Below are 27,020 nucleotides of genomic sequence, written 5' to 3' on the forward strand. Positions count from 1 at the left end.
TTTTCTAAAATTCCATGCTAAGGACCAAGCATCTCCCTCCCCCCCCCCCCCCCCAGTCCCTCATGCAGCTGCACGTTTAATGACAATAGATATTAATTATTTTGGCTATATTCCAGGGTTGTTACGTTTTCAAGCTTTGCTTTTGTGACGACCCTTGCAACCATCCTATTTATTGTGTAACAGAAAATACCACTTAATGATTTTCATTTATGTAAGATATGTTTGAGGATTTATATACAAAACTATTGTTCATTATCTAGATGTCAAGTTTCAGATATGTATTTTCTTGTCCAGAATTTTGTTATGAAAAATGTTGCAAAAACCAATAAATGAAATGAAAAAATGAAATGAATTGAATTTGTTTGTTTTATTCTGATTTCTTCTGTCCCCACGAGAGTTTTTAAGGATACCGTACGAATCCTACTATGGCATGGCGCGCCATTTGAAGACCGACTGGCTCCATACCAGTCCTCTCGAGATCTCGCCAGCCGGGCGCGCTGGCGGCGGCGCGGCGGTCACCGAAAACCAGCTTGATTCACCGAGCATACCGTATAACGATGCCGAGCGAGAGACAGGAGGATTGTCAGTCACTTTTCAGTGAAAACCAGGACTTTTAAGAATAAGAGTGTATGAAAGATAACTGGACATCGAATTTCTTGAGAGGTTAAGGTACGGTATGTTACGGTAAAGACAGCTGACAGCCGTCTGTTTTGGGGAGTTTTTTAACATTATTATTTTTTTTTTATATCTCCTCGTACCGCACCCAGGGCCAGGCCAAGGCTAACCCAGAGAGCTCCAGCCCGCGTAGCGGGCTGGAGCCCAGACGCGCAGTGTACAAACGGGCATTGAGGTGAGAGTACCGTGAAGTTTGGTCAATATAATTTACATAATACATAATTTAAACAGAAATTAAGCACTTACCACGATTGTATGGATGATAGTCTAACGAGTGGCAGTTTCCTGACATCGAGGCACAGACTGGAACCTCAAAAAACGATCAGTTCTGTCGCGGTGGCTCTCCTTCTTTCAAAATTCATAGCAAAATGGCCGTTCGAGAGGGTGTAGGGCGCATGCGCGAATTTGACAAAGTCTATATGCGCTAGTGCTATACTAGCCTCGGTCTCGATCGGCCATTTTGTTTTGAATTTTGAAAGAGGGAGAGACACCGCGACAGAACTGATCGTTTTTTGAGGTTCCAGTCTGTGCCTCGATGTCAGGAAACTGCCACTCGTTAGACTAGTATCATCCATACAATCGTGGTAAGTGCTTAATTTCTGTTTAAATTATGTATTATGTAAATTATATTGACCAAACTTCACGGTACTCTCACCTCAATGCCCGTTTGTACACTGCGCGTCTGGGCTCCAGCCCGCTACGCGGGCTGGAGCTCTCTGGGTTAGGCCAAGGCCAGGGTTCATTACATGTATACTAATACTAACCTCGCAATACGTGTGAGTGCTCGGAGTCGTAGTACCGGTACTAACGGGAACTAGTACAAAAAAGCATGACACAGACGGTTCGCTAAAGTACTATTATTATTAACCCAGGGCCAGGGTGCCTAGGCCTAGCCCTAGGAGTCGACGGTGCAAAACGAGGCCGGAGACATGTCAATGGGGTAGATTGGGGTCTCAATAGTAATCTTTTTCTTAATAAAATGTGGAAACAGAAATTATGCACTTACAATGACTTACCTCGATCATGTCGATTATGATATATGATGAAGGTCTATATTAATTATAATATTTATTATAAAATAGGTGTATTATTTCAAGCATCGCGATTGGCCAATACGCGTCACATGACATCCAACTTTTTTGGTGCACTACACGGCAGTGCAAAAGGTGCGCAACGAAAATTGACATTGCACGCTCAAGCAAACCAATGCGGTAGAAGTCCAACAAAACTGTGCTGTAACTTTTTAAGAATTTGTTTCTGTGTTGCTATTTTATAAAAAAAATAATGCACTTGCTCTGTCGTGCGTAAAAGTAAATGCAGAGAAAGCTCGGTTTCTTCAGATGGTGCACACTGGGCACTCGCCGCCAGCGGCTCGTGCACAGTGCGGCACCTATCTAAAGAAACCTCGCGTGCTCTGCATTTCCACTAACGCACTCGGCTGCATGCATTATTTGTATAATATATCGTGACACACAAATCCTGACATCGAGGCACAGACTGGAACTTAAGTTGGACAAGTTTTGTCGCGATACCTCTCCTTTCAAAATTCAAAACAAAATGGCCGATCGAGACCGAGGCTATATATTTTTTTTTTTGAGGTTCCACTTCCAGCCTGTGCCTCGATGTCAGGATTTGTGTGTCACGATAGACCTTCATCCATATAATCGTGGTAAGTGCATAATTTCTGAATTCTGTTTCCACATTACTAGTATTGAGACCCCAGTCCTGTGTGTCCCTCGTTTTGCACGATCGACTCCTGACTGTTCTAATCGGACCCCTCTTCGCATGTGAAATGTTTTGGTCACTTTAAAATGGTATCTTATTTACTGAACGTGTGTTTTCTATGTTAAAAGTTGAGAAAACAACAATATCACTGATGAGCTATTTTTACAATGTTTTAATTTTTATTATTTTGAGAAAATAACGACTGAAAATTTATTTTTGACCATTTTTATCATTCTATTCAAGTTCCCTTTGAAAGGATGTTGCAAAGTTTTACATATGGTCAGTTCCCCCATGTCTGCGCGGTCTCCCAAGTCTGCGCACCCGCGTATCTGCGCGATTCTTGTACAAGAAGATACGCAACGAGCACGAACTTTACACATGCAATACATAGACAGGTATTCACAAAAAAATCTGACTCAAAATGGTGGAAAAATAATGAATTCAGGGCATTTCATGTGACGGCCTCAAAATGCAGCCTTTGTCATCAAAATCCCTGAATCGTGTGCAAAGTGAATGAGTGCGCAGACATGGGGTACCATTTTTTTTTCAATCTGAAAATGACTGCCCAAAGGTTTTTTCAAGAAAATCTTATATTTTCTTTCATTTTTTAATGAGAAATTTGGTACACTTACTCTTAATAATATAAGGAACACTATTAACCAAAAGATTTTGTGAAATAAGAAGAAATTCATGTTAAATCTTAACTCAAATTGTTAGGTGCGCAGACTTGGGGCCCACCATCATACATGTTGTTGTTGTTTTTGTTTGTTGTGGGTCATTTCCACACCCAAATGATCTCCTAGTCGGTATACTCTCAGTGTGTTTGTCACAAGGTTGATGAGCTGCTAGGTACTATTTGCTTAGATACTGGTGCTAGAAGTACATACATACGTAAGGTTACATAAGGTTAAGTTCTGGACGCAGGATCTTCTGTTCCTCTATGTCCAGCTCCTGGTGATAAACAGTGACGTCTGAAGAATTGGTGCGGTCTAGGGTAGGAACCTTATAATAAAATTTAAATTCTGCATTACGCCACCAAAAACCAATCCTCTTTTCAAATTGTAATACATCCTTAGACTCTACTACAAGCTCAGGAAGACTATGACATAATTCGTTCTGCATCTTGGCTTTACATACAAGCTTGAACCTATGACCTCTAGTAGTACTGTCAGCTAGTTTTGAGTCTATGAAATTATTCTCTGACGCGTATGATGCACGTGTTTGGTAATACAATCACTCACTAGAGGTCTACACTGTGTACCATTTATCTATAGGAGTCTAGCAATGTAATTTTTTTTTTGTCCCCTGTGAAGATAATGGCGGCTCCGTCCAATCAAAGCACGGACGATGAGAAGGATATATCATCGAGCATCACAAAGAAGGTTATGGGAGACTCCCTGCATGAATATGAAACGCAGTATTTCGGCTTCACACCAAAATCATTTATAGATGGAGGTGAGTATGTTCTTGTCCTTTTCATTTATTTTCCACAAATCAATCGAAATACAAAACAGAATAAACTATAGGCCCTATTACCATACAATAAATACAGACAAAACAAGAAAAAAATCTTGAGCGTAACATTCATAGTGGAGGGACATAAAGGAAATAAAAACTTTTGGGCCCGAATTCACAAAGGTGATTTTGAAAACCCACGGTTGAGATTTCCTGTATGAATTACGCTTAATTTAGCGCGTATATTAAAAAATGTCCAATGCTGATGCACGCTTTTGTCAGAGTGCGCCAAATTGACGCCTGTTGCCGTGGTTATCCATGCTATTTTATTCATGAGTCTACTGTTTTGAATAATGAGTCCACTCTTCAAACAGTGGACTCATGAATAAAATAGCGTATCTAACCATGGTAACGGACGTCAATTTGGCGCACTGTGACAAAAGCGCGCATCAGCATTTGTTTTTATACAAGCGCCTTATAAGCGCTATAAAATTAAGTGTAATTTATTCAGGAAATCTGCATAAACCATGGACTCATTCTCAACTGTGGGTTTTCAAAATCACCTTTGTGAATTCGGTCCTTTGCGTGTAGGCCCTTAAAGACCCTGACCAGTGTAAAAACAATCATATATCAAAATAAAGGTAATGATTCATACAATACAAATATACCAAATATATTACATATATCTCCTTCCAATAGTTAAAAATATTAAATAAAAATCAAAGAAACTGCTCCTCCAAAGTACGCTTCGATTGAGCACCCCCACGTCGCCTGGAAATGATGACGTAACGTTGTGTCAGGAGGGTTGTGAGTCCATAGGTTTGTGTACAAAAGCATTGGGTATTTTCTTCCATTTCCATGTTATGAATCCATTTTTTTTTCGTTTTCAGATGAAAATTGCACTCAAAATTATTCACTGTTCAAATTGTTGTAAACCTACAACTTTTCACTACATTTTTTGTGATTTCTTTGTTTGGTTCTTATTGGGCCTAAATTGCTATGTCAGGAAAAGTTGTTATACATAATCTAAATGCAGATAGAATTGAAATCTGCGCCAAATAAGCAGGAAACAAAATATGGCAAAAACTAGTTCAAAACTGTAGATTTCATAAATTCAAGCTTATGGGTAAAAATATATGTGATATCCATCTGTGATAGAAGTGAAGAGAATGAAATGCGTTATCTGGAAAGCAAAAAAATCACCCAGTTTTTCTGTGTACAAACCTATGGAATCACGACGCTTCTTACACAACGTGACGTCACGGTCTCGAGGCAGGTGAATAGCACAATAAAGCCTATTTTCTAAGCGGGGTTCGAAGCCCGATAATTGGAATATTCTTAAGCAAAATACTCAGCTGGGAAGCGGTGAAAATGCATAAAGCATACCTTGCTGTATTTAGTAGCTTATAAGCTTTCGATTGGTATATAATTTATCAATTTCATTTTCGGGTCCGGTCTGGATCTTTAACAAATAAATGCGTTATCATTGACAGCTGGAAAGAAACAATAGACCATGCAGAGCTTGGAGAGAGTAAAATAACTGCACAAAGACAAAAACAAGTGGTAAAAAGGACAGGGACACAGAAAAAACATAAAAGACCTATCTATTTTTACTATTAATGTTTACTATGTTACAAGAGTGGGGTGTACTTTTCTTTCTATCTCTTGCTGAGTTAATAATTCTTAATTTGCATTCCTACCAACTGTTCCTGTTAAAATATGAAAATTCCTTTTTTAGGAAGGGAAAATTGTCATTTTAACCTGTGTGTTTCTATTACCATGATATATAGTGCATGTATTTAATAGTAAATTTGATAAAGTTCCTGTTTCTGGAAATTTCTTACTTATCTGTTCCAATTTCTTGGGTCTCAGGATTGGCAGGTACATGTATGCAAGTAATTCGAGTTTATTTGTATGTATACAGTACTGTTTACTACAAGTACAATTATATCAATTCTTATGAATTTTATCTAAAAATGAAATCTTAAATTTCTGCTGTCTTTGACAAATCCTGTGTTTATACTCACTTTTCATGTTGCATACATAATTGAGTTTTTATTTTTGGACCAATACTTCAAGTGAAATATCGATAGATGATTTGATTAATGCTTTCTTTCGCTAATAAGAATGTGGAGTGGGAGTTCATCTTAAGTTCCTCTTTTTTAAACACTTTTTACCTTTAAGATAGCCTCTCCTCGTTCATCTTTGCCCACATAATTATCATGCTTCTATTTTTAAAACTTTTTTCCACACAGTATACAATGCTGTTGCTGACTATCTGTATGACAGTGTAGATGCTGCTGACAAATATATTGCTTCTGAGGTAAGTAAAAAAAAAATCCCCATTTTCTTTTTCTTTTTTTTTAATTCTGGTTTATTGTCTCTCCTGCATAGCAGAGCGAGACTATAGGCGCCGCTTTTCCGTTGTCAACATTGAAATCTTAACCAAGGTTAAGTTTATGAAATCATAACTTAGAAAGTATATGGACCTAGTTCATGAAACTTAGACATAAGGGTAATCACGTATTACTGAACATCCTGTTTGAGTTTCAGGTCACATGACTAAGGTCAAAGGTCATTTAGGGTCAATAAACTTGGACCATGTGGGGGGTTTCAATATCGAAATCTCAACCAAGGTTAAGTTTTTGAAATGTCATAACTTAAAAAGTATATCGACCTAGTTCATAAAACTTAGACATAAGGGTAATAGTGTATCACTTACATGCAGTGGCGGACCGTGACCCGGAGGAGACAAAGCATTGGGGGGCACTGTATTGTTTGAACAATGCTGTGCCCCCAATGCTTTGTCTCCTCCGGGTCACGGTCTGCTACTGCTTACATGTAAGATCTTGCCTGAGTTTCAGGTCACATGATTAAGGTCAAAGGTCACTTATGGTCGAGGAACTTTGGCCATGTTCGGTTATTTGAGGAATTTTCATTAGTTTATGGATCTACTTTAAATTTTATGGATCATACGTGTACATGTAACTTAAAAAGTTTATGGATCTAGTTCATGAAACTTGGACATAAGAGCAGCAATGTATCCCTGAATACCCTGTGCGCATTTCAGGAACATGGCCAAGGTCAAAGGTTATTCAAAGGTCAATGAACTCTGGCCGTGTTGGGAGTATGTGTTGAATAAGGATCATAACTTAGAAGTTTATGGATTTAGCTCATGAAACATTGACATAATGGTAATCAAGTATGAATGATTGTTTTACACATGTCTTAGGTCACATGATCATGGTCAAAGGTCATTTTGGGTCAATGGACATAATATTTTATTATCATTATTATCAAGTGTCTTCTGTGAATAATTATTCATTAGCTGTTTTCAAAGGCAGCACTGCTGCTATATCGAATTGCGTGATGCAGGCGAGACTGCCAGAGGCGTTCCACTTGTTTACATCAACCTATGTATGTAAAATCATGAAATATATGCTGGAAAACGACCACACTGAATGATAGCCAACATAAATAAGCACATGTGGGACGGTGTATTATTATTATTGCTTGGAAAAAGACCAGACATTTGGCGAGATGCCGTCTTTTTTTTTTCCTCACCAATTCTACATTTTCTAGGAGAATCATTTGGCACATGTTCTTTTATTCATATGTGTTTACTTTGGTGGCAATTTCATTGGATGATGTTCAAACTTATTTTGGCATCATTTCCTCAATTCGATTGATTCACAGTATGTTACGCCACTTTAATATCCGATCGGTTGCAGTGGAAAGGCCAATATCTAGCTTCGGGGTCAACATCACAGGCGCAGGCAGCACACACTACTAGTGTACTGTAATTCTTCATTAATGAAAACCATGGCCAAAAGCAGAGGAAGAATTCACCAAAAATGATCTACATTTCAAGAAGAAATATGCAGCAAATTTCTCTCCCACCTCCTGGACCCTGGTAAACGATATATGAAGGCTGGCCAGCGCAGCATTATCTCATGTATCCACTAGCACGTGCCACACAGATTAATTTCGATGTCAACATTTTCCCATGAGGCATTACGAATTTCGGCCTGTCCCCTCCAGCCGTATTGTAAATCCACCAAATTACTGGCATTTATCTTGTAATTTTTCTATTTTGTGTCCAGAGCCAGCAGGGAAGGCATCCTGTATGTGAAGAAGCAGTTAGAGAGGTAGGAGACAAGGGGGATGTTTCACAAAGATTTAAGTATGACTTAAGTCGCACTTAAATTCCGACGCGTACACGATATGCAATGCGCGATCTTATTGATAGATACGCATTAGTGCGCGTCCTCATGACACAATCTGACCAATGCGGTCAAGCCTTTCATACCGTACGCAACTCGGTATTTAAGTGCGACGCTAAGTCATACTTAAATCTTTGTGAAACACCCCCAAGTACATGTATCTTTGTGACTTCATTATCATCAATCCAAAGTTTTAAATCTGGTTTAATCCCTGTGAACGGGGGGGGGGGGGGGGGGGGGGGGGCCAGATTCACCTCACACTCACAGCAATCACCCTAACCCCCTCCCTCCACTTTGCCTGATTCAGTGCATCCTCCATCCTCAAGTTCCCAACCATCCTACTCTCCTCTTCCACTTGCCTCTTACATGTCTTTGGCTTTCCCCTTAAAACCATCCACCCTTAAAGCATGCCTGTCATCCCTCCTCAGGGTTACACTTCGTAATTCCGAAGGTTCTTTATTCCGAAGGTTCGTAATTCCGAAACACATAAATTGCCTATACCTCGATGTTCGTTAATCCGAAAACGTAAAAGGGTTCGTTAATCCGAACATTTGTGGCGTTATTCCGAAGGTTCGTTATTCCGAAGGTTCGATAATCCGAAAACGAAATAAGGTTCGATGTTCCAAAGGTTCGTTAATCCAAAAACGAAATAAGGTTCGTTGTTCCGAAGGTTCGTTAATCCGAAAACGAAATAAGGTTCGTTGTTCTGAAGGTTCGTTAGTCCGAAAACGAAATAAGGTTAGTTAATCATTTAGTTTTCGGACTAACGAACCTTCGGAATTACGAACCTCATTTCTTTTTCGGATTAACGAACCTTCGGAATTACGAACCTTATTTCGTTTTCGGACTAACGAACCTTCGGAATTACGAACCTCATTTTGTTTTCGGACTTACAAACCTTCGGAATTACGAACCTTCAGAAATACGTACCTTCGGAATATCCGAACTTTCGAAATAACGAATAAAAAATAACGAATTACGAATGTATGCGCCTCCTCAGCACGTGTTCATACCAACGTACCCCATTCACCTTTGCCAAACGGTCCTCTGCTTCTTGCAAACCTGCCACCCAAAAATCAACTAAACATCATCCAAATTGAATTTTCTACATTCCTATTGGGTTTGGGAACGTACATCCTAAGCTTTAAACTTATGTGATATTTTATTATATATTCTATGATGTATAACCTGGCAAAATAGTTCAACATGAACCCACACAGGTACTTGATTGAATGTAGAAATTCACTGAGAGCCCCCAAAAGATGGGGAAGTTTGAAGTTTTGGATTCACTCAAGCATGAGATGTGCACATTTTGCAGTCTTAGTGAAAGTTACTAAGAAGTCCCTACCAAAGTGGTTTCAAAGAAGTTCTTCGTTTTTTTTTAATTATTATTATTTACTGCAGATTTTAACAGTATGAAGGAGAAGTTCTTTCAGATGAGCTGATTTTCTAATTTTTACCTATTGAATACCAAATTACCATTTTGGCTATTTACAGAGGACCTTCCCTGGTGATTAATTGCTTGTTTAGGGCTGGCAGATCACATTTATCTGAAAGATTTTTTCAAACAAAATTGTCAAGAATGCTCCAACAAATATTTACAGGAAAAAATACAATAGATTTGTATCTGATTTTGATTACTTTGTAATATGTTTTAATGAAAATGAAATAAAGAAATGAATTGAGTTGAATTAAATTGAATTGAATTGGAAAAAAATGCATTGTAGGATCTTTGAGTGAATTAGAGCAAAAGGTATGATTTGTGTCTAAATTAGCATAATTAGCTCATGAAAATAAAATCATATTTCAGAAATATTAACAATTCAGCCATGTAGATTACATCGCACACTACCATTACACATTATAGGGGGAGACACTCACGCCATCAGCAGCCAGGTCTCAAGGAGAGGAAGGGGGTTGATTCAATAATTGAGATTACAAAGCTAATGTAAATTACAAAAATTGGCATCTTGATGAGAAGTGGCATGGACAACTCCCACATTTTCAGTTCATTTGTATTGTTTCATGATTCATTCATGTGAATCTTTGTCTTTCAGTCTTCTGACAGATTACTAGCCCATCTTCAACTAGTCTTTGACAAGGCTTTTGACAGACTGGAGACATACCTGATTAAGAACATCTTTCCTATCCCGTCTCATGTCGTCTTACCCGAAGATAAGGTAACTGGTCTCTTTTCTTTTCCTAACAGAGAAGGTGAATAGGAAGGGTCCTATTTATTAATACTACATTGACTTAGGGACAGTGATTTTCCGTTTCTAAAAATTGCCTTTTCCGTTTCAGAAAATCTCAAATTCCGTTTCAGCATGTCTGAAAACGGAAATTCTGTTTCCCCATAGACTTTATGTACATGAAAAAGTGACAATTTCGTTTACATTGAAAACCAATACGCAATGAGTAGCGCGATGTCAAAATGCTAGCGCTGGTCAAAATTTGTATCTACCAATGTACTAACATCGCTTTAAAATCTATTTTAATCGAAGAGATTCGAGCTCAAAAACTATTTAGAGAAAGACAATCAACATTAATACATCCTCACCTTTCATATTATTAGCATTATTTTATGGTTATATGGGATTTTATCGCTGATTATGGGACTTTTCGGATATCGTTTTGAGCATTCGACGACTTCCGCCTATCTGCCATTTTGGATTTGTTGAATCACCGTGATCATTGTATTATGACCGAACGCAGAGGGCAGCAACACACGGCCGAATTCTGCCTTATATGCGGACGTCAGTGTAAACTAATTTGGATACGATCGAGTGATGGAGGGGCTCGAGTGCAGTGTAGTTACGATGTGTTGATTGTCATGATTGTTGTTGCAAAGTGAGATTGTGTTTTTTTCAGTTGATATTCGTATTTTGTTGAGGATTTGGGATTAATTTCTGTTGATATTTCTGTGATTTTCCGTTTGAAAAGCCACTTTCCGTTTCAAAAGGCCGATTCCGTGAATAACGTCCGTTTTCCGCGATCGCGGAAAATCACTGTCCCTACATTGTATGATGATCAGATATTGCTTGCTGTTATCTTGTTTAGCACTGCATTATTCCTACAAGTGTATGATGTTGTGCACTAAAAACAGTGTATTATTATGTAATAGAAGATAGACATTGATTTCAGACAGATTTTAAGTCATACTTATCTCTTTGTGAAAGAGCCCCTAATCTTCATTTAAAGGGAAATTAAACCTTTGGAACATGCGAGCTTGTACGGAAACAGAAAAGAATAAAGATAAAATCATTGAAAGTTTACGAAAAGTTGGACAAACAATAAGAAAGCTTCGGCGATCGTCTTATTGAAAATGCAACAAAGATTTGTGATGTCAAATGTGAATAAATATCCCTTTGATGAATTGTAAAATACCCCCAAATGTCTCCTTTTGCTCATTCTGATGGTGATACACACTTTCTATACATGATGTATGAATTAAAACACTGTATTAAATTGTCATCCAGTAGAAAAAACAACTGATCTACTGATAAACAAGGTAATAAAGGCAATTTAAGTGAAATATGTACAAAAGTAAATATGGGGAAGTTGTTCTCTTGTGACATCACAGATCTGCATTGCATCGCCAATAGGAAGATCTCCATGACCATAGAGATCGCAACCTTCAAATGCTCATAACTTATTTTTAATTCCCTATTTATCAAACTGTTTCTTTGGATTTTTTTTGTTTTAGCAAGAAATAATTTTATGTTGGTGAGAAATTCTATTCTTGATCAAGGAAAGGGATCAAATGTTCATACGGCTTGCAATCTATACCTTCGTCGGTATATGCTGGTTAAAACAGGTGTTGCAGCCACTTCTCCAACTTATGCAAAAAACCCAATCCAAGAGATATTTGATGAAACATCTTTTCCCTTTTGTTACAAATCACTGCACAAAAAGACACAATTACAGAGCTGCCAACTAACTGATTTTCAGTAATTAGTGCTGAAAAATTAGGAAGAATATCTATCAATGGTTTAATGCAAAATACCAATTTCCAAAGTTTCAGTTTTATGCCTATGGCATTTCTTTGAAAATGCTAATTTCCTCACCAAAATACTGATTTTCAGCTTTTAGAATTATGAAATGTTTTTGTTCAGGTTGGCAGCTCTGCAATTAGGAATCTGCCAATACAAAAATTGATCCAGTTAGTATACAGTTCCCATTATATGGTTACCTTGATCCTATGTTACAGGATCAAGGTAACAACATGGTCAGCACACTAGGAAACAATATGAACTAATCATATACAAGCACTAATGAATTCATCACTTTGTTGGTAAAGAGTCATAGCACACTTTGCCGTACTTAAGTTAAATTTGTGTACTTTGCCATGCTTAAGTTAAATTTATGTACATGTAACTACAACAAATTGCTAAAATCATTTTGGCTTATTCAAACAGCAAAATATGGGGATCTAGTCAGGAAATTGTACTACTTGCTAGTACTGTGACTAATTTTCTGGAGAAATTGTTCACCCCCTCCCAAAAAAAAATGATAATAATAATAAAAATCTCTGCTCTATTAAATGCACTGTTAATCTATCCTTTTACATGTTTTCTTGATTTAGATTCATAAAGAACTGACCCCGACGGAATCGGATGAAGTTAAACTTGATACAGAGCTGGAGGAACTTCGACAGAGAATACTTGATGTAAGACAAAATATTTGTTTTCTTACTTGTATATATAATAATAGGACTTCATACGTCAGCAATACCAGGGACCCATCTTACAAAGAGTTGCGAATGATCCGATCAACCACAAATATGGAAAGCCATTAACATCTAAAATTTGATAGGAGAGACCTGCGGGTCACAGTTCTGTGTGCGCGCCCTTTTAGGCGACCCAGATTGGCTGGCTCCTCCAAAAATGCGCCTTTGAATGTCTTTGACAGATATATGGCGCTATACAAATGCTGTGCATCATCATCATCATTATATTTGTTCAAAATATTTTCTAGATATAATGTATATTCATACATTTATCTTTTTCTTGAACATTCAGTGTGCTTCTCTTTGATTACAAAGGATATTGGGCTAATTTATTGTAGAAAAAAATTGACATTTTTTATGTATTTCCATAAAGTTGATTTTGATTGGATGAATCATAGCTCTTTCTAAGACTGGGCTCAATTGGGAATTTCCCCAAGTAAGAGCACTGTGCATAATGCAGAGTCTGGAGAAGTAAGACTAGATGCTTAAATGCTGATGTGCATGCCGCACATAAAATATAACATGCAATCTTATTGATCAATACCCAGTAGCATGGGTTCTCTTAGTATGATTCAAGCCAAGCGTTGATTCCTTTTTCATATTGTATTCAACTGAGAATTTAAATGCTACTTTATGTCACACATGCAAATCACCACCTGGGTGAAGGGAGGCAAATTGTAGCTTTATATCTTGCTCACGAGCACCACGACCAATGTGGGAGCTGAACACAGAACTTTGATTGGAAGGTAAAAGTCAGAACCACTACACCAGGGTAATAATAATAATAATAATAGGCATTTATATAGCGCCATCTATCTAGAAATATTCTATTCCAAGGCGCGTTGTTATTATTATTTCCCTAAGTTTAAGGGTAATGTTTCACAATGCTGTTACACATGACATTGCGCATGACTGGGACATGCACTTATCATTTGGAGGGTACTTTAGTCAGCTTTGGCATAAGGGTCACCAGAGGGGTGTATCACATAGATTTCAGTCTGACTGGTAATCATTTCTTGGAAACTAGATCAACACCAATTACAATATGGTCTGTATGTCATTTTTTACAGACAGGATCACCAGTCATTCGTATAGTTGCTCATAACTTAGGAACAGCTTTATGAAACCCCCACCTGATTTTAAAGACATTCTTTTGAAATAATCATCATTTGTTGCAACTTCGGGTACTTCTGTAGTTTAAAGTGATAACCATAGTAGATATACATGGTGCACACTGCCCAACCCTTCCAAAGTAGGACGGTCTCTAATTTGACCATTCCAAACCAAAGCTTGAAAGGACAAATTCACCTCCAACAAAATGTTGATTTGCATAAAAAGATAAAAAACACAAGCTTAACACTGAAAATTTCATCAAAATTTGATGTAAAATAAGAAAGTTATGACATTTTATTGAAGTTTTGCTTAATTTCACAAAACAGTTATATGCACATCCTGGTCGGTATGCAAATGAGTGGCCTGATGAAGTCACCCACTATATTCTACATGTAATTTTCTCATTATCCTGTGAAACAGTTTTATTCATCACTGAACATGTGGATTTACCATTGTTTTAACATTTTATAGTTCAGTCAAGTTGGTCCTTATTGTCATACTGAGTATGTTCTTTAATGCCCTGAAATTCTGGAATGTGCTTTTTTTTATTTCATTGATTAATTTGATTTTATTCCGCGTTCATATAATACATTGAATTTTTATCCCCCCAGGCACAATATGTGAATGCTAGACTTGAGCAGTGGTCTAATACCGTCAAACAGATTCAAAACCTCTTGGATGATTTGCTGACCCAAATGGAAGACTACCAAAAAATTTGCATCCAGGAAAATGGTAAATATTGCTGTGTCATTCCTCGTAATTTTCTGATGGATCTCTCCTCCTTTTTCATTCTCTTATCTTACACAGATTACAAACTGAGTTTCCAATGTGTTTTCTGAAGATATCTAATAAAAGTGTTTTTTTTTCTGTTTTATTTTACTGACATTACACCTCTCCTTCCTTTGCTGGTACCATATATAAAATTACACAATTTATCGAAGAGTATTAAAACTCTTTAATAAGAAAAGTTTTAATCTTTCTCTTTTTTTCGCCAAAAGTTGCTGATTTGAAAGAGTCTATCGTTTTCATGGCAACCAGAGCGGAGAAGCTACTCGATCTGTCTCAGACATTACACCTTAACAGTGTTACCAGTTCAAAGGTGAGGTTCATGTATCAATCATACCAAGATTCTTTTTAGACTGACTTGGAAAAAATTACACTAGGAGCTCTTGGTGATTTAGCCTCAGAAATGCTTAAAGAACAAGTCCACCCCAACAATAAGTTGATTTGAATAAAAAGAGAAAAATCCAACAAGCATAGCACTGAAAATTTCATCAAAATCGGATGTAAATAAGAAAGCTATGACATTTTAAAGTTTCGCTTAATTTCACAAAACAGTAATATACACATCCTGGCTGGTATGCAAATGAGGGAACTGATGACATCACTCACTCACTATTTCTTTTGTATTTTATTATATGAAATATGAAATATTCTAATTTTCTCCTCTATGTCAAGTGATACAACGATTGATTCCTCCCTGAACATGTGGAATTAGCATTGTTTAATACTATATGGTTCAGTCAAGTTGGTCCTTATTGTCAAATCTATAAAAAATGAAATATTGTATAATTCAAACAATAAAAAACAAAAGAAATAGTGAGTGATGGACATCATCGACTGACTCACCTAGTTGTGCATATCACTGTTTTGTGAAAAATAAGCGAAACTTTAAAATGTCATAACTTTCTTATTTTACATCCAATTTTGATGAAATTTTCAGCACTATGCTAGTTTGATTTTTCTCTCTTTATTCAAGTCAAAATTTTCCAAGGGTGGACTTGACCTTTAAATAGAGAATAGCCCTGCAAATTAAACAAAGGGCCCTGGAAAATGCTAAAGATTATCCAAGCTAGCAGATTCCGACTGTAGGTTGTGGAAAGAAGAGCCCAAAAATTAAAAATTGATTTATTTCCTACTATGTCATACTGTACGCATTTCGGGGGGGGGGGGGGGAGGGGTGTTACATCTACATGTATTTATAAAACCTCACGTTTAAACTCTGACATTACAGTTGACAAATTTCAAGGGGTAGGGGGGGGGGCAGGCGCAGATCAAGCAGGATCAGACAATAGTTTTGAGAGGCCGACTTTTGGGCAAAAACAATATGGCCCCTGAAATGGTATTGTGTTTAATATGGCTGAATAGAGTAAAATTCACAGAGCAAAATGCTGAAAATTAGAGACATCGTCCCAATGTGTTAAGCACTATATAAATGCGGAATATTATATCATTATTTGCAGAAACGAAGATTCGAGGATGATGATGATGCAAGCATTCCAGCAAAGATGAGTCACCAGAGTGGATCCCCCTGAATGGTACAAATCTTATCTAATCTTTTCTTTTATAATAGCATGTTTAGAACTACTTTAATTCAGTCAAGTGCATGCTAAAAGATTTGTTGTTTGTCCTCAAAGGACATATTTCATATTTATTGGCCCTGTAGGTCTTGGCCATGACATGAAGGAGCTTTGGTCTTGCTCGACGGGATGCTTCAACATCAATGACGTTGCTGATTGAACCGCATGCATGTGCATCAACTCTGGGTTTTTTTTTCTCTCTGACATATGAAGGAAAAATGATTGAAATTATACATTAGAATCTAGCAAGTAACTATTTTGTGATATGTAAAGACACCATATACACATCAACAGAATTCATTTTGCATGTCGGGACACTTTAAAGTTCAACTTGATAAACTTGCTACATATTTAGTGCCTTCAGGATTTTGATGTTGAATTCATTTCTCTGCTTCATTGTGTCTACTGAGAAAGATCTCTGAATTTTTAATGAAGTCTCCTATGAATGGTAATGTTAATAAACTTACATTTTTGGAATTGGGGATATTAAATAGTACATTGTTATCATTTCATTGGTGACAGCAATCTTCAATTTTTTCAGTTATTTTTGTTTATCCATTTTTAAACTATCATGTATTTGGACTATTTTCCAGATAGAATTGTAACATTACAAGGTTTTTTTTTTTAACAACTTTGTTTATTCTGTGTTGTAATCATAAACATAATATGAAGTGTGATTTAATTTTCACTATGTTGCAACACATGAAATGACACACAATACACACTCTGAGTTAGCTGTATAATTATTTCATTGTAGTATTTTATTATCATATTATGCTACACACATACTATAATATTGCAATAATGGACTAAAGTTACTCAATACAAGCCCCATTTGTACATGCCTTTAAGCTAATCAACCATGTTTACCCTAATACATTTTTTCAATACAAGATAGGAGAGGGGGGGTCATACATTTGGGAGTGGAAGCAGAGATGGCTACGTTTAGGTAAGCACTGTGAGAATGGGAGAAGAAAATATGCTTGTGGCAGAAATTTTCCCATTTTTAATACGTGACGCATCTATATAGTGTAAATAACGTTCTACATTTACTTTTCGAAACCCTCGTAACGAGAGAGTATAGAAAGCAAAATATACTCTGTATGAATTATTTAACATTGAAATGGGGTGAATTATAAGTTAAAGTTGATAAGCTTATTTCATATGATTATATTTCAACAGGTCACTTTAAAGGCCAATTAAGGCACCTTTAATACCAGAAAGTCAGATTCATGACTTTTATACAGGAATCCTGCAAGAATCCTCTTTGATATATACTTTATATCTTTGAATTGAAAAGGCACTCTGCATCTTTTTGAGCTCCTTTCCAATATTCCCCATTATCTATCATGAAAATATTATCTCTGAAAATTTCATGTAGAATATTGATTTAAAATCGACACAAACTACATACTTAGTTGACATTGTAGATATCCTTGTAATATAACTTGTAGAAAGAATGTAGCAGCTTTATTATATATGGAAGTAAATTGTAATTAAAATGTTTTTATATATATGATATTGGCGTTTGCTGTTTATTTGTTTGATATTAAAGTGAGGCAACATATTGGAACAAAAAACAAACAAAAATCATCATTGGTATACATACATGTACATTTCATGATTTTGAAAGAGTGGTACAAAGAGAGTTTGAAAATTCCTGAACAGATGTTAATGGAACTTTAATTGAACCAAAGAAAAATGTTAATAAACCTTTCTTTCAAAGAAGTGGGTTTTCACCGGATTTTCAGACATTTCAATCACAATTATTGATGTATATTTCAGCATGTTAACTTCTCTGTATTGAAATTTTCTTCAGATTTTCATATTTAAAAAAAAATCAAATTAGGCTTTAAATAGTAGTCCATCATGCAGATATATTTGACCTTCTTTTTAGGTCTATAGCATGTTTTGAGGTATTGAAATTATTGTGTAATTTTTTTTTTTTTTTGGTGGCACGTATAGGGCTATTACCAAAAAAGAAACATGCCCCCCCCATGAATTATGTGATCACGGCCCCGTTGCATAAAAGTTACTATTATAGTATTATGGTACATGTATCTCTGCCATCCAATGGTAACCATGGTAACAATGCATAATAGCCAATCATTATCAAGGATTTCATGGAAGTAAGCATTTGATAGCAAAGTTAACATCATAGTAACTTTTATGCAACGGGGCCCTGAGCTACAATGATGGCTAATAAGGAGGTGTTGCAAGAAATTATTTGCAGTAAATCAATGGCAAACTTCAGTTGCAAATTTACAAGTGATAGATCGATTTCAACTAAAGTAGATCAATTTATACTTGTTGTTCAAGGAGACCAGCAATCATTTGCAAATTTACAATTAAATGCAAGGCATATGATTGATTTGGGGACTTAAAATTGACTTGCAATCAAATTCTGTGAATTCACAGTACAGTGCGCCATCTATCGGTTGCAGCGGACAGGCCAAAATTCACAATGCATCATGGGTAAAAGTCGACATCTGTTGCACGTGGTAGTACTTAAGTGAATACATATACATGTGATTATACAGCGCTGGCCGACGCGGCTCAACCGGATATACTGTTTACTAGGGTCCAGGAGGTAGGAGAGAAATTTGCCTGCATATTTCTTTGCGAAATTGAGACCGTTTTAGGCAAATTCTTGCCATGTGGTTTCCATATTTGGAGCACTAGCACTGTGCGCTGCCTGCGCGCGATTTCGACCCCAACGTTGGAATTTTGGCCTGTTCAATGCAACCGATACATGGCGCACCATATTGTGAATCCATCAAATTGCCCTTGATTATTTCCTACACTGTTTGAACCAAAACTTGTTTTACTACACACTCCTGATTTTATTCTACTTATTTGAACCCAATTTCCTCTAACAATAAATGCACTAGTTTAATCAGAATCCAATGTGTCAAGTTAATTTGATTGAAGGAATTGTGAATAAAATATTTAATTCATAACTAAAGACACCTACTCACCAACATGTTGATACATGAAAAACTTGAATTTGTCCAATTCCAAGGAAAACGCCAATATTGTACATGTACTACAAAATTTACTTTAAAAATGCATTTAAATTTTATAAATGTGATCAGATAATACACTTCTAATATTTTGCTTCTACATGAACCACATAATGTGTAAATTAGTCATATTGTGGCTTTTAATTCATTAGAATAAATAAATATACAGTTATGATTACATAGATATACACATGCATGGCAGTTATTAAATTTCATGATTTAATAATATACAAAATGTTAAATATAAATCTTGAAAAGATAGTCTAGGCCATATTATCAAAACAGCATGTGCATGTAGTTCCTTATGTGGATAGCTGTTGATATTTGAAGTTGAGAAGTATTTTTAAGCTTGAAAAATGCCACCCAGATAATCATCTTGTGTCAATTCACAAACATTTAGGACTAAAGGCTGTGGCAGTTGCTAGTCTTCATATGCAACTTTTGGAATTGTATCTTTCCTATTAAATTGCAAAACCCTTTGAAATTGACTAGAATTGAATATAAGATCCTGAAAACCAGAGCTGTACCATACTGTTTTTTGTATCACTGATAATGGAGTATAAGAGGCTTTAGGCAGCCAAGACTTTTACCTATCAAGCATGTACATAATGAATTATCAGACTATCATAAATATATTAGTATTTCATACCATGGCAAGTGGAATATAAACAAAAGATTATATAATTTCTAAAACATAAACACAAGATTATATCATTTCTAAAACATAAATTCATTAATCTATTTGCACATTCATAATGTATTGTATAAAAGCATTTTTACAAGCAGCAAATAATGTTAAAAAATGACTTTTTTTTATCTGTACATATAGAGGTTCACAGAATTCACCAGCTTCATACGAAATATTTAATATTTGTAGTTCTTATTTTATCTTTCATAAATTTTGCAAAGTATTTGAAGTAAAGGAAATAAGTACAGGTATGAACAAAAAATCCACTGATACGTGATATTTACAGATATAAAGTGATATTCACATATGTGTTAAGTGATATCTACAGATGTAAAGTGATATCCACATATGTGTTGAGTGATATCTACAGATGCAAAGTGATATCCACATATGTGTTAAGTGATATATACAGATGCAAAGTGATATCCACATATGTGTTAAATGATATCCACATATGTGTTAAGTGATATCTACAGATGCAAAGTGATATCCACATATGTGTGAAGTGATATCCACATATGTGAAAGTGATATCTACAGATGCAAAGTGATATCCACATATGTGTTGAGTGATATCTCCAGATGCAAAGTGATATCCACATATGTGTTAAGTGATATCTACAGATGTAAAGTGATATCCACATATGTGTTAAGTGATATCCACATATGTGTTAAGTGATATCTACAGATGCAAAGTGATATCCACATATGTGTTAAGTGATATCTACAGATGCAAAGTGATATCTACAGATGTAAAGTGATATCCACATATGTGTTAAGTGATATCCACATATGATATCTAAAGATGCAAAGTGATATCTACAGATGTTAAGTGATATCCACGTACGTGTTAAGTGATATCTACAGATGCAAAGTGATATCCACATATGTGTTAAGTGATATCCACATATGTGTTAAGTGATATCTACAGATGTAAACTGATATCCACATATGTGTTAAGTGATATCTACAGATGCAAAGTGATATCCACATATGTGTTAAGTGATATCTACAGATGCAAAGTGATATCCACATATGTGTTAAGTGATATCTACAGATGTAAAGTGATATCTACAGATGCAAAGTGATATCCACATATGTGTTAAGTGATATCTACAGATGCAAAGTGATATCCACATATGTGTTAAGTGATATCTACAGATGCAAAGTGATATCCACATATGTGTTAAGTGATATCTACAGATGTAAAGTGATATCCACATATGTGTTAAGTGATATCTACAGATGCAAAGTGATATCTACAGATGTAAAGTGATATCCACATATGTGTTAAGTGATATCTACAGATGTCCTTATTCACAGATGTGTTAATAGATATTCACAGATGTGGTGTTACCAACGTATATATTGCCAGATGTGATCCCACTGAGGGGGATGACAACTATAGAAGCCTTTGTCAATTTTAGAGGTCAAAATTAAATAAAATAAAAAAAAACATACAAGGTTTTAGTAAAGGAATATGTGCATTCAGGGAAGTACACGTACAGTCATAGGTTCTTTTCATTTGGTCACATTGCAAATTATTGAGCGATATATACATATAATTATTTTCATAAAAAGTAAAAATCTTGGGTTGATTCACAGAGTTTAGCATGACTTATGATCAAACTTTATTTCCCAGTTGCTTATGGCATGTATTACATCACTATAATGTACATTGGTCACATCATGCTTAGGGGTTGCATGCTACAGCATATTCATTATTAATATCAAGTTTTATATACCACTAGTCTGCGAGCGCAGACCCTTGGTTTTTTTAATTCACATAGTGCACACTGCAGAGTCTGAAGTGGAGAGACTAGATTCACTATGTACTGTGGCTGGCTCTACTAGAGAGTTCAGAACTGTCTAGTCTTCACTGTGGACATGGTTTGGTTAAAGTGTCAAATTTGGGTCTGTGTTTGCAGACTAATATACCACATGCATGTTCCTACATAAGCTACGGGCACACCTGCAAAAACCACTCGAGGTGCCTGTTTCATAAAACTTGATAGTTGATACAATGACAAATTTATACTATCGGTTTAAAGCTACTGAAATCCTTCAATCTGATTGGCTGATAGTAAAAGTGTTATAGAATTTATGCATTTGGGCTATTAACAAAAAGTCTTTATGAAATGGGATCCAGACCACCAAAAACCATTATGCAATTTACCAATGGCACACCATCAGTCGGTTTAGAGTTGGTTTTGTTGGTATAACTGAAGCATTAGGCATGACTTGAAGTCACTTTTAACCCTTTGTGAAACAGCTCCCTGTTAGGAATAGGATTTTTTAAATATCTTCCGCCCAGCCGTTTTCACGTCCTCCATAGCGTGCTCGGGTCGAGTATGTCGGGAACTTTTCTTGGACCTCTCGCAGCTGCTCTTCGTTGTCGACAATCTTTATGAGGAATGGACTTCCCGGAACGTGCTTGTCTGACCATTTCACGTGGATGGTGTAATCCCCGACCTCGACAGGGTTGTAGAGGACATCAATCGTACGATCGCGCGTGTCGTTGCGTTTCATTTCAACACGGAATGCACCTGTGTGAACACAATAATGCTGTTAACTGAATTCTGATCTTCCTGTTGCCTTTTACAATGACAAAGTTGTGCCCGTAGTAAGTATAATTTAGGTATAACAGATATCTGTCAATATGAATATTTACATCTAGGGTTGATCTTAAAAGTCACTATACATGACCAGGGCACAAACCTCTTCATCAATTAAAGCCTACTCAATGTAGCTTGGTTTACAGGTGCACGTCACAACGCCAAGTTACCATAGGTAACAGTTTAACTGTTCCATGACAATTGCTCCGATGGAAAATCTGTATGTCAAGCTACACATATAACCTAACTTCAAACCTAAATAAACCCTTATCCTGATCTTTACTTTACATTATTCTGAACCAAAAACTCTTATTACAATCCTACATGTAACTCTAACCCTATGCCCTCTGAGACTGGAGCATTTTCGCAGGAATGTCAGCGGAAGAAACAAATCGATTCAGAATTTGTGGTTCGACCCGCAGACTGGGTCATTCAGATGGTTACATGAATGGTTGTTGCTAGGATACGAGAAATATCTGATTGATGCAATTCTGTAAAATTAAATTCACATATGCAACTATACAAGATGTGGAAAAAAATGAAATCGGGGGTTTAAATGGAGGCAGTCTTCTTTTCCCCTATCTTCCTTCTCTTTGGATAATTTACCATAAAAATAGGAAGCATATCATCACCATCATCTCTTCCCCTATTAAGTTTGATATGGGTTGATAATGTACTTCATTTCTCACCTTTGGGGCCGTGAACTCTGACCTTGAGTTGACCTGCCCCCGCTCCTTTCGTCTCGCAAACAAACCTCCCTCTGAACTTGCTCAGGATGCCATGCTCTAGACCAAACCCGTGACAGACCACCTGACTGGCATCAGGGGCACCAGCAACTCTGAGAACAAAAGGGCTCCCTGAAAAATGATCAAAAGTTCATTGATTCGTGATGCTTGGAAAGAAAAATGCCATCAGTCGGAATACAACCCAACTGGATCTTTGAACTATTGGGATAGATTTGACAAAAATAAGCCAGTTCGTACTTCCACTCTGCGCATGATCAGAAGAAGGTCATTGGTACTAAAGTGACATGGTGGTTTAGAATTTAATGAGATAAGCACCAACTTCGATGTCTTGATTATTCATATATTCTTTTGAATTGTTTTTTTCATTTATATCCACAAAAAACAACAATGCGTCCACAAACGACTGGTATTTCAGTTTGCCAAGTACATTGTACAAAATGCTCTAATATGCATTCAAAGTAGAAATGCAACAAATACTTTCATAGAGTGTTCATTGGTGTGCTATTCTAGTCACCTGGTCTATTCAATTTCTTCATCCTGCTATTTAAGGCATGCTTACGTATTATCTTGCTTTGAAATCTGCCTATCACAATGATAGAAATGAAAGGCCATTTGACCAAAATTGTCCATGAAGTAACTACAAACTGGTCTATTGATAAAGATTATGATATTCCTTAAGGCAGAGTTATTCCCTCCTATTTTATGCCCCCTTTTCCTTTGAGTTTAGGTTCTATCTTATGGTACCTGTACATCCTTTATATCCATGTTATAGTTGTACCAAATTTCTCTCTCTTATCCTTTATGTCTGTGTAATGCCCCTCATCCTTTATATCCATGTTATATTTATACCAAATTTCTCTCCCTTATCCGTAATGTCTGTGTAATGCCCCTTATTTTCATGTTGACAATATCCTTTACATCTGGTATATCTCAAAATTCATTTTGGGCGAGTTATTGCTGTATTTGGCTGGCTGGTCATAATTTGTAAACCTACCTTGGATATGATCTGAACCATATTTAACCTCTAAGATGTGTTTTCCTTGTTCCTTTGGAGTGATGAGGAGTGAGAATGTGTTGTCCTGGTTATCACCAATGTGTACCTCTGCCATCTGACTAGGACCCATGCACCGAGCTGTCAAATCACCTGTTTGGATTCAAGCATACCTTCCCATGAGTTTTCTTACATGAATTATATCTATAACTCATTAACCCAAGCGTTATCTCCATTGTGGTTCACAAATCTTCTCTCTGAAATTCTACTTTCAAGAACAAATCATATGGGGATCGGGCTTTCCAGAAAGCTGCACCAGCACAATGGGATTCTCTCCCACTGACTTTACGAAATATTACCCAACTTGCGCAATTTAAAGTATGATTAAAAATCCACCTCTTTCAGAATGTTCAAGTAAGGTTCAATCTATGTTTAATATTCTTTGTTTCATAATGTATATCTAATGTTTAATTTTTAATCTACAATTCTAACCACATTTCCCAATTTCCTCACGCATAGAGACCTGTAGTTATGCGTCTGTTAAAAACTATATTTTTATGCCCCCGCAGACGAAGTCTGGAAGGGGCATTAAGCGTTGCTCCTGTCCATACGTTCGTCCCCCCCCCCACTTGGTTTCCGCGCAATAACTCAAAAAAATATGTGATGGATTTTTAAAAATTTGGGTGTGTAGGTAGATGACAATAAAATACAGGCTAAGTTCGGAGTCCGCAGGTCAAAGGTCACAACTCATAAAATATGTGAGTTGGTTTCCGCATTATAACTTGTGAAATATTCAACAGATTTTAAAAAATTTGGGTGTGTAGGTAGAGGACACCAAAATACAGGCTTAGTTCGAATTCAGAGTCCACAGGTCACAGCTCATTTTATATGCGAGTTGGTTCAAAGGTCTAAATTTGTTCATTATGTGCATATTGGTTTCTGCATGATATTAAGTTCAATCATACTGAATGAATTTCTGATCACGTTAAGCGGGGGCATCTGTGTCCTTTGGACAAATTTCTAGTTATTATTTATAATATCACTCGCTGATAACCAGTCTGAGACAGGTGCTACTGCAGATCAATGATGTTCCGTTGAGTACAAGAAGGGCGCTATTACTATTGACTTTGTACAGCAATTGTACAAAGTTGCCTTTCTTGTTCTCAACAGAACATCTTTCAGCTGCAATAATGCCCTTCTGGCTCTCAACTGATGCTTTATCTGTGGAAGAGACCAGGGACCAGTTTTGTACCAGGTAATTTTATTGGGGGGAAGTTACTTTTTACATCCTACTGCCTTAATATGCAACATTGAAAGCTTTAACATTGCAGTTAACCCTTTGCGCGCTGATGTTGCAATTTTGCACATTCGTACAATTAAATTCAACAATTGTAATAATTAGTTTTCTACCCTATCTTCAAATTAGATTAAGCTAATAAAAGGCAGTAGTTCTTCGATAAAATCTATATAATAATAATAAGTATAATTGGTGCAATATGGATATCTTGAATTAAAGAAAATAACTTGGAAACAATTTTCATTATTATCCCCTAAAAAATAATTCAGCATGTTAAAGTAAAAAAAAAAAGTTGAAGAGAATTTTCTGGGGCCCTCGTCTTGTTTTCCAGGGCTCTTTTTAGCATGGGGGGACAAAAAAAAGCCGATACCCTATTTTATAATGACCTGTTACTCTTGTTGTTAATACAACAATATTTGTTGGCCTAATTAACTCGTAAATTGTGAACTACAATAGACGTTATCCAATCTGGCAAGATATGGTTGAATCTTTGTTTAAAAGGCTTTGTGCAAAAAACAAATGCTTCAGTTTAGTACAAAACAAAGACTCTTCAATATTAGTAGACTGGGCTTTATAACAGTACAACAGCATTCTGCCATGTGCAGCTTTATCGTGGTTGGCAATGATTTGCTTGAGAATGCTTCATTTATATTTGTTTGTATTTTTACACAGGTTAAATGCAAAGAACCATTATAACATTTTTCTAGACATTTACGATTTACATGTATGCTTTGAAACAATCAACATGTATTTTATTTTTTACATGTGGCAATATGGTTAGTATCATCAACACATAGGATGCCAACGTAAGCCGGAAGATTTGTAGATAGATTAAGTAGTAAAGGGCCAAGAATAGATCCTTGAAGAACACGACATTGAATTTGAAGCATATAATTTCTTGATGCCCAAACCATTTCATGGAACCCAATTCCAAAGTGTCATGAAGCATTTATTGTGTTGTAGATTAGAATAGTAAAGAGTGCTTAAAAAGTCCCGTAAAGGTCAATTAATATGCTGATACATTCAGAAACTAATAAATCCATACAGAATAGTACACAAAAAAATAAATGATCAGACAGATAAATTTGATTAAGAAAAATAGTCAATCCTCATAGCTAGTTGTAGATTGTTCTCCAACACATTTGAGGGAACACTTTAATTTCATAGTTTTGCTTTGTTCAAGTAAAATCTACATGTGATTATAAAGTCTTGACATGGTTAATCATTAAGTCAATACTTTGAACCACAAATAGATCCTTGTGGAACACCACATTGAGCAGTTATCATCCTCACAAATTTTAAATGTAAAAAATTTCTAGTATATGATTTAAATTTACTTATTTCTTATCCTTTATCACACCTGGTCCTCTTTTTATTTAGTGGT

The 27,020-nt window shown here is 36.2% G+C and overlaps 2 protein-coding genes across 4 annotated transcripts in view; one reads left to right on the forward strand and one right to left on the reverse strand.

Moving 5' to 3' along the window:
* Positions 1–411: 411 nt before the first annotated feature.
* Positions 412–17,796, forward strand: LOC129279486 (protein MIS12 homolog). Of its 2 annotated transcripts, XM_064111146.1 has the most exons (10): positions 541–669; positions 3,714–3,855; positions 6,111–6,178; positions 7,959–8,003; positions 10,136–10,258; positions 12,661–12,744; positions 14,529–14,649; positions 14,916–15,016; positions 16,161–16,235; positions 16,364–17,796. In XM_064111146.1, the coding sequence occupies exons 2-9, from the start codon at positions 3,717–3,719 to the stop codon at positions 16,230–16,232; spliced, it is 753 nt and encodes a 250-aa protein (XP_063967216.1). In that variant the 5' UTR covers positions 541–669; positions 3,714–3,716; the 3' UTR covers positions 16,233–16,235; positions 16,364–17,796. The 2 variants fall into 2 exon arrangements, with proteins under 2 accessions (XP_063967215.1, XP_063967216.1); XM_064111145.1 differs by having other exon boundaries at positions 412–669; positions 16,161–17,796.
* Positions 16,942–27,020, reverse strand: part of LOC129279482 (filamin-A-like) — a 40,588-nt gene continuing 30,509 nt past the window's right edge. For both annotated transcript variants that reach the window (XM_064111144.1, XM_064111143.1), the window contains 3 exons: positions 24,343–24,492; positions 23,292–23,459; positions 16,942–22,533 (listed from right to left, as the gene is read on the reverse strand). In XM_064111144.1, coding sequence (XP_063967214.1) covers positions 22,283–22,533; positions 23,292–23,459; positions 24,343–24,492 — 569 coding nt within the window. In that variant the 3' untranslated portion in view covers positions 16,942–22,282. The remainder of the gene's footprint in view (positions 22,534–23,291; positions 23,460–24,342; positions 24,493–27,020) is intronic.

Source organism: Lytechinus pictus, chromosome 16 (assembly GCF_037042905.1).
Source record: "Lytechinus pictus isolate F3 Inbred chromosome 16, Lp3.0, whole genome shotgun sequence".
Taxonomy (NCBI): domain Eukaryota; kingdom Metazoa; phylum Echinodermata; class Echinoidea; order Temnopleuroida; family Toxopneustidae; genus Lytechinus; species Lytechinus pictus.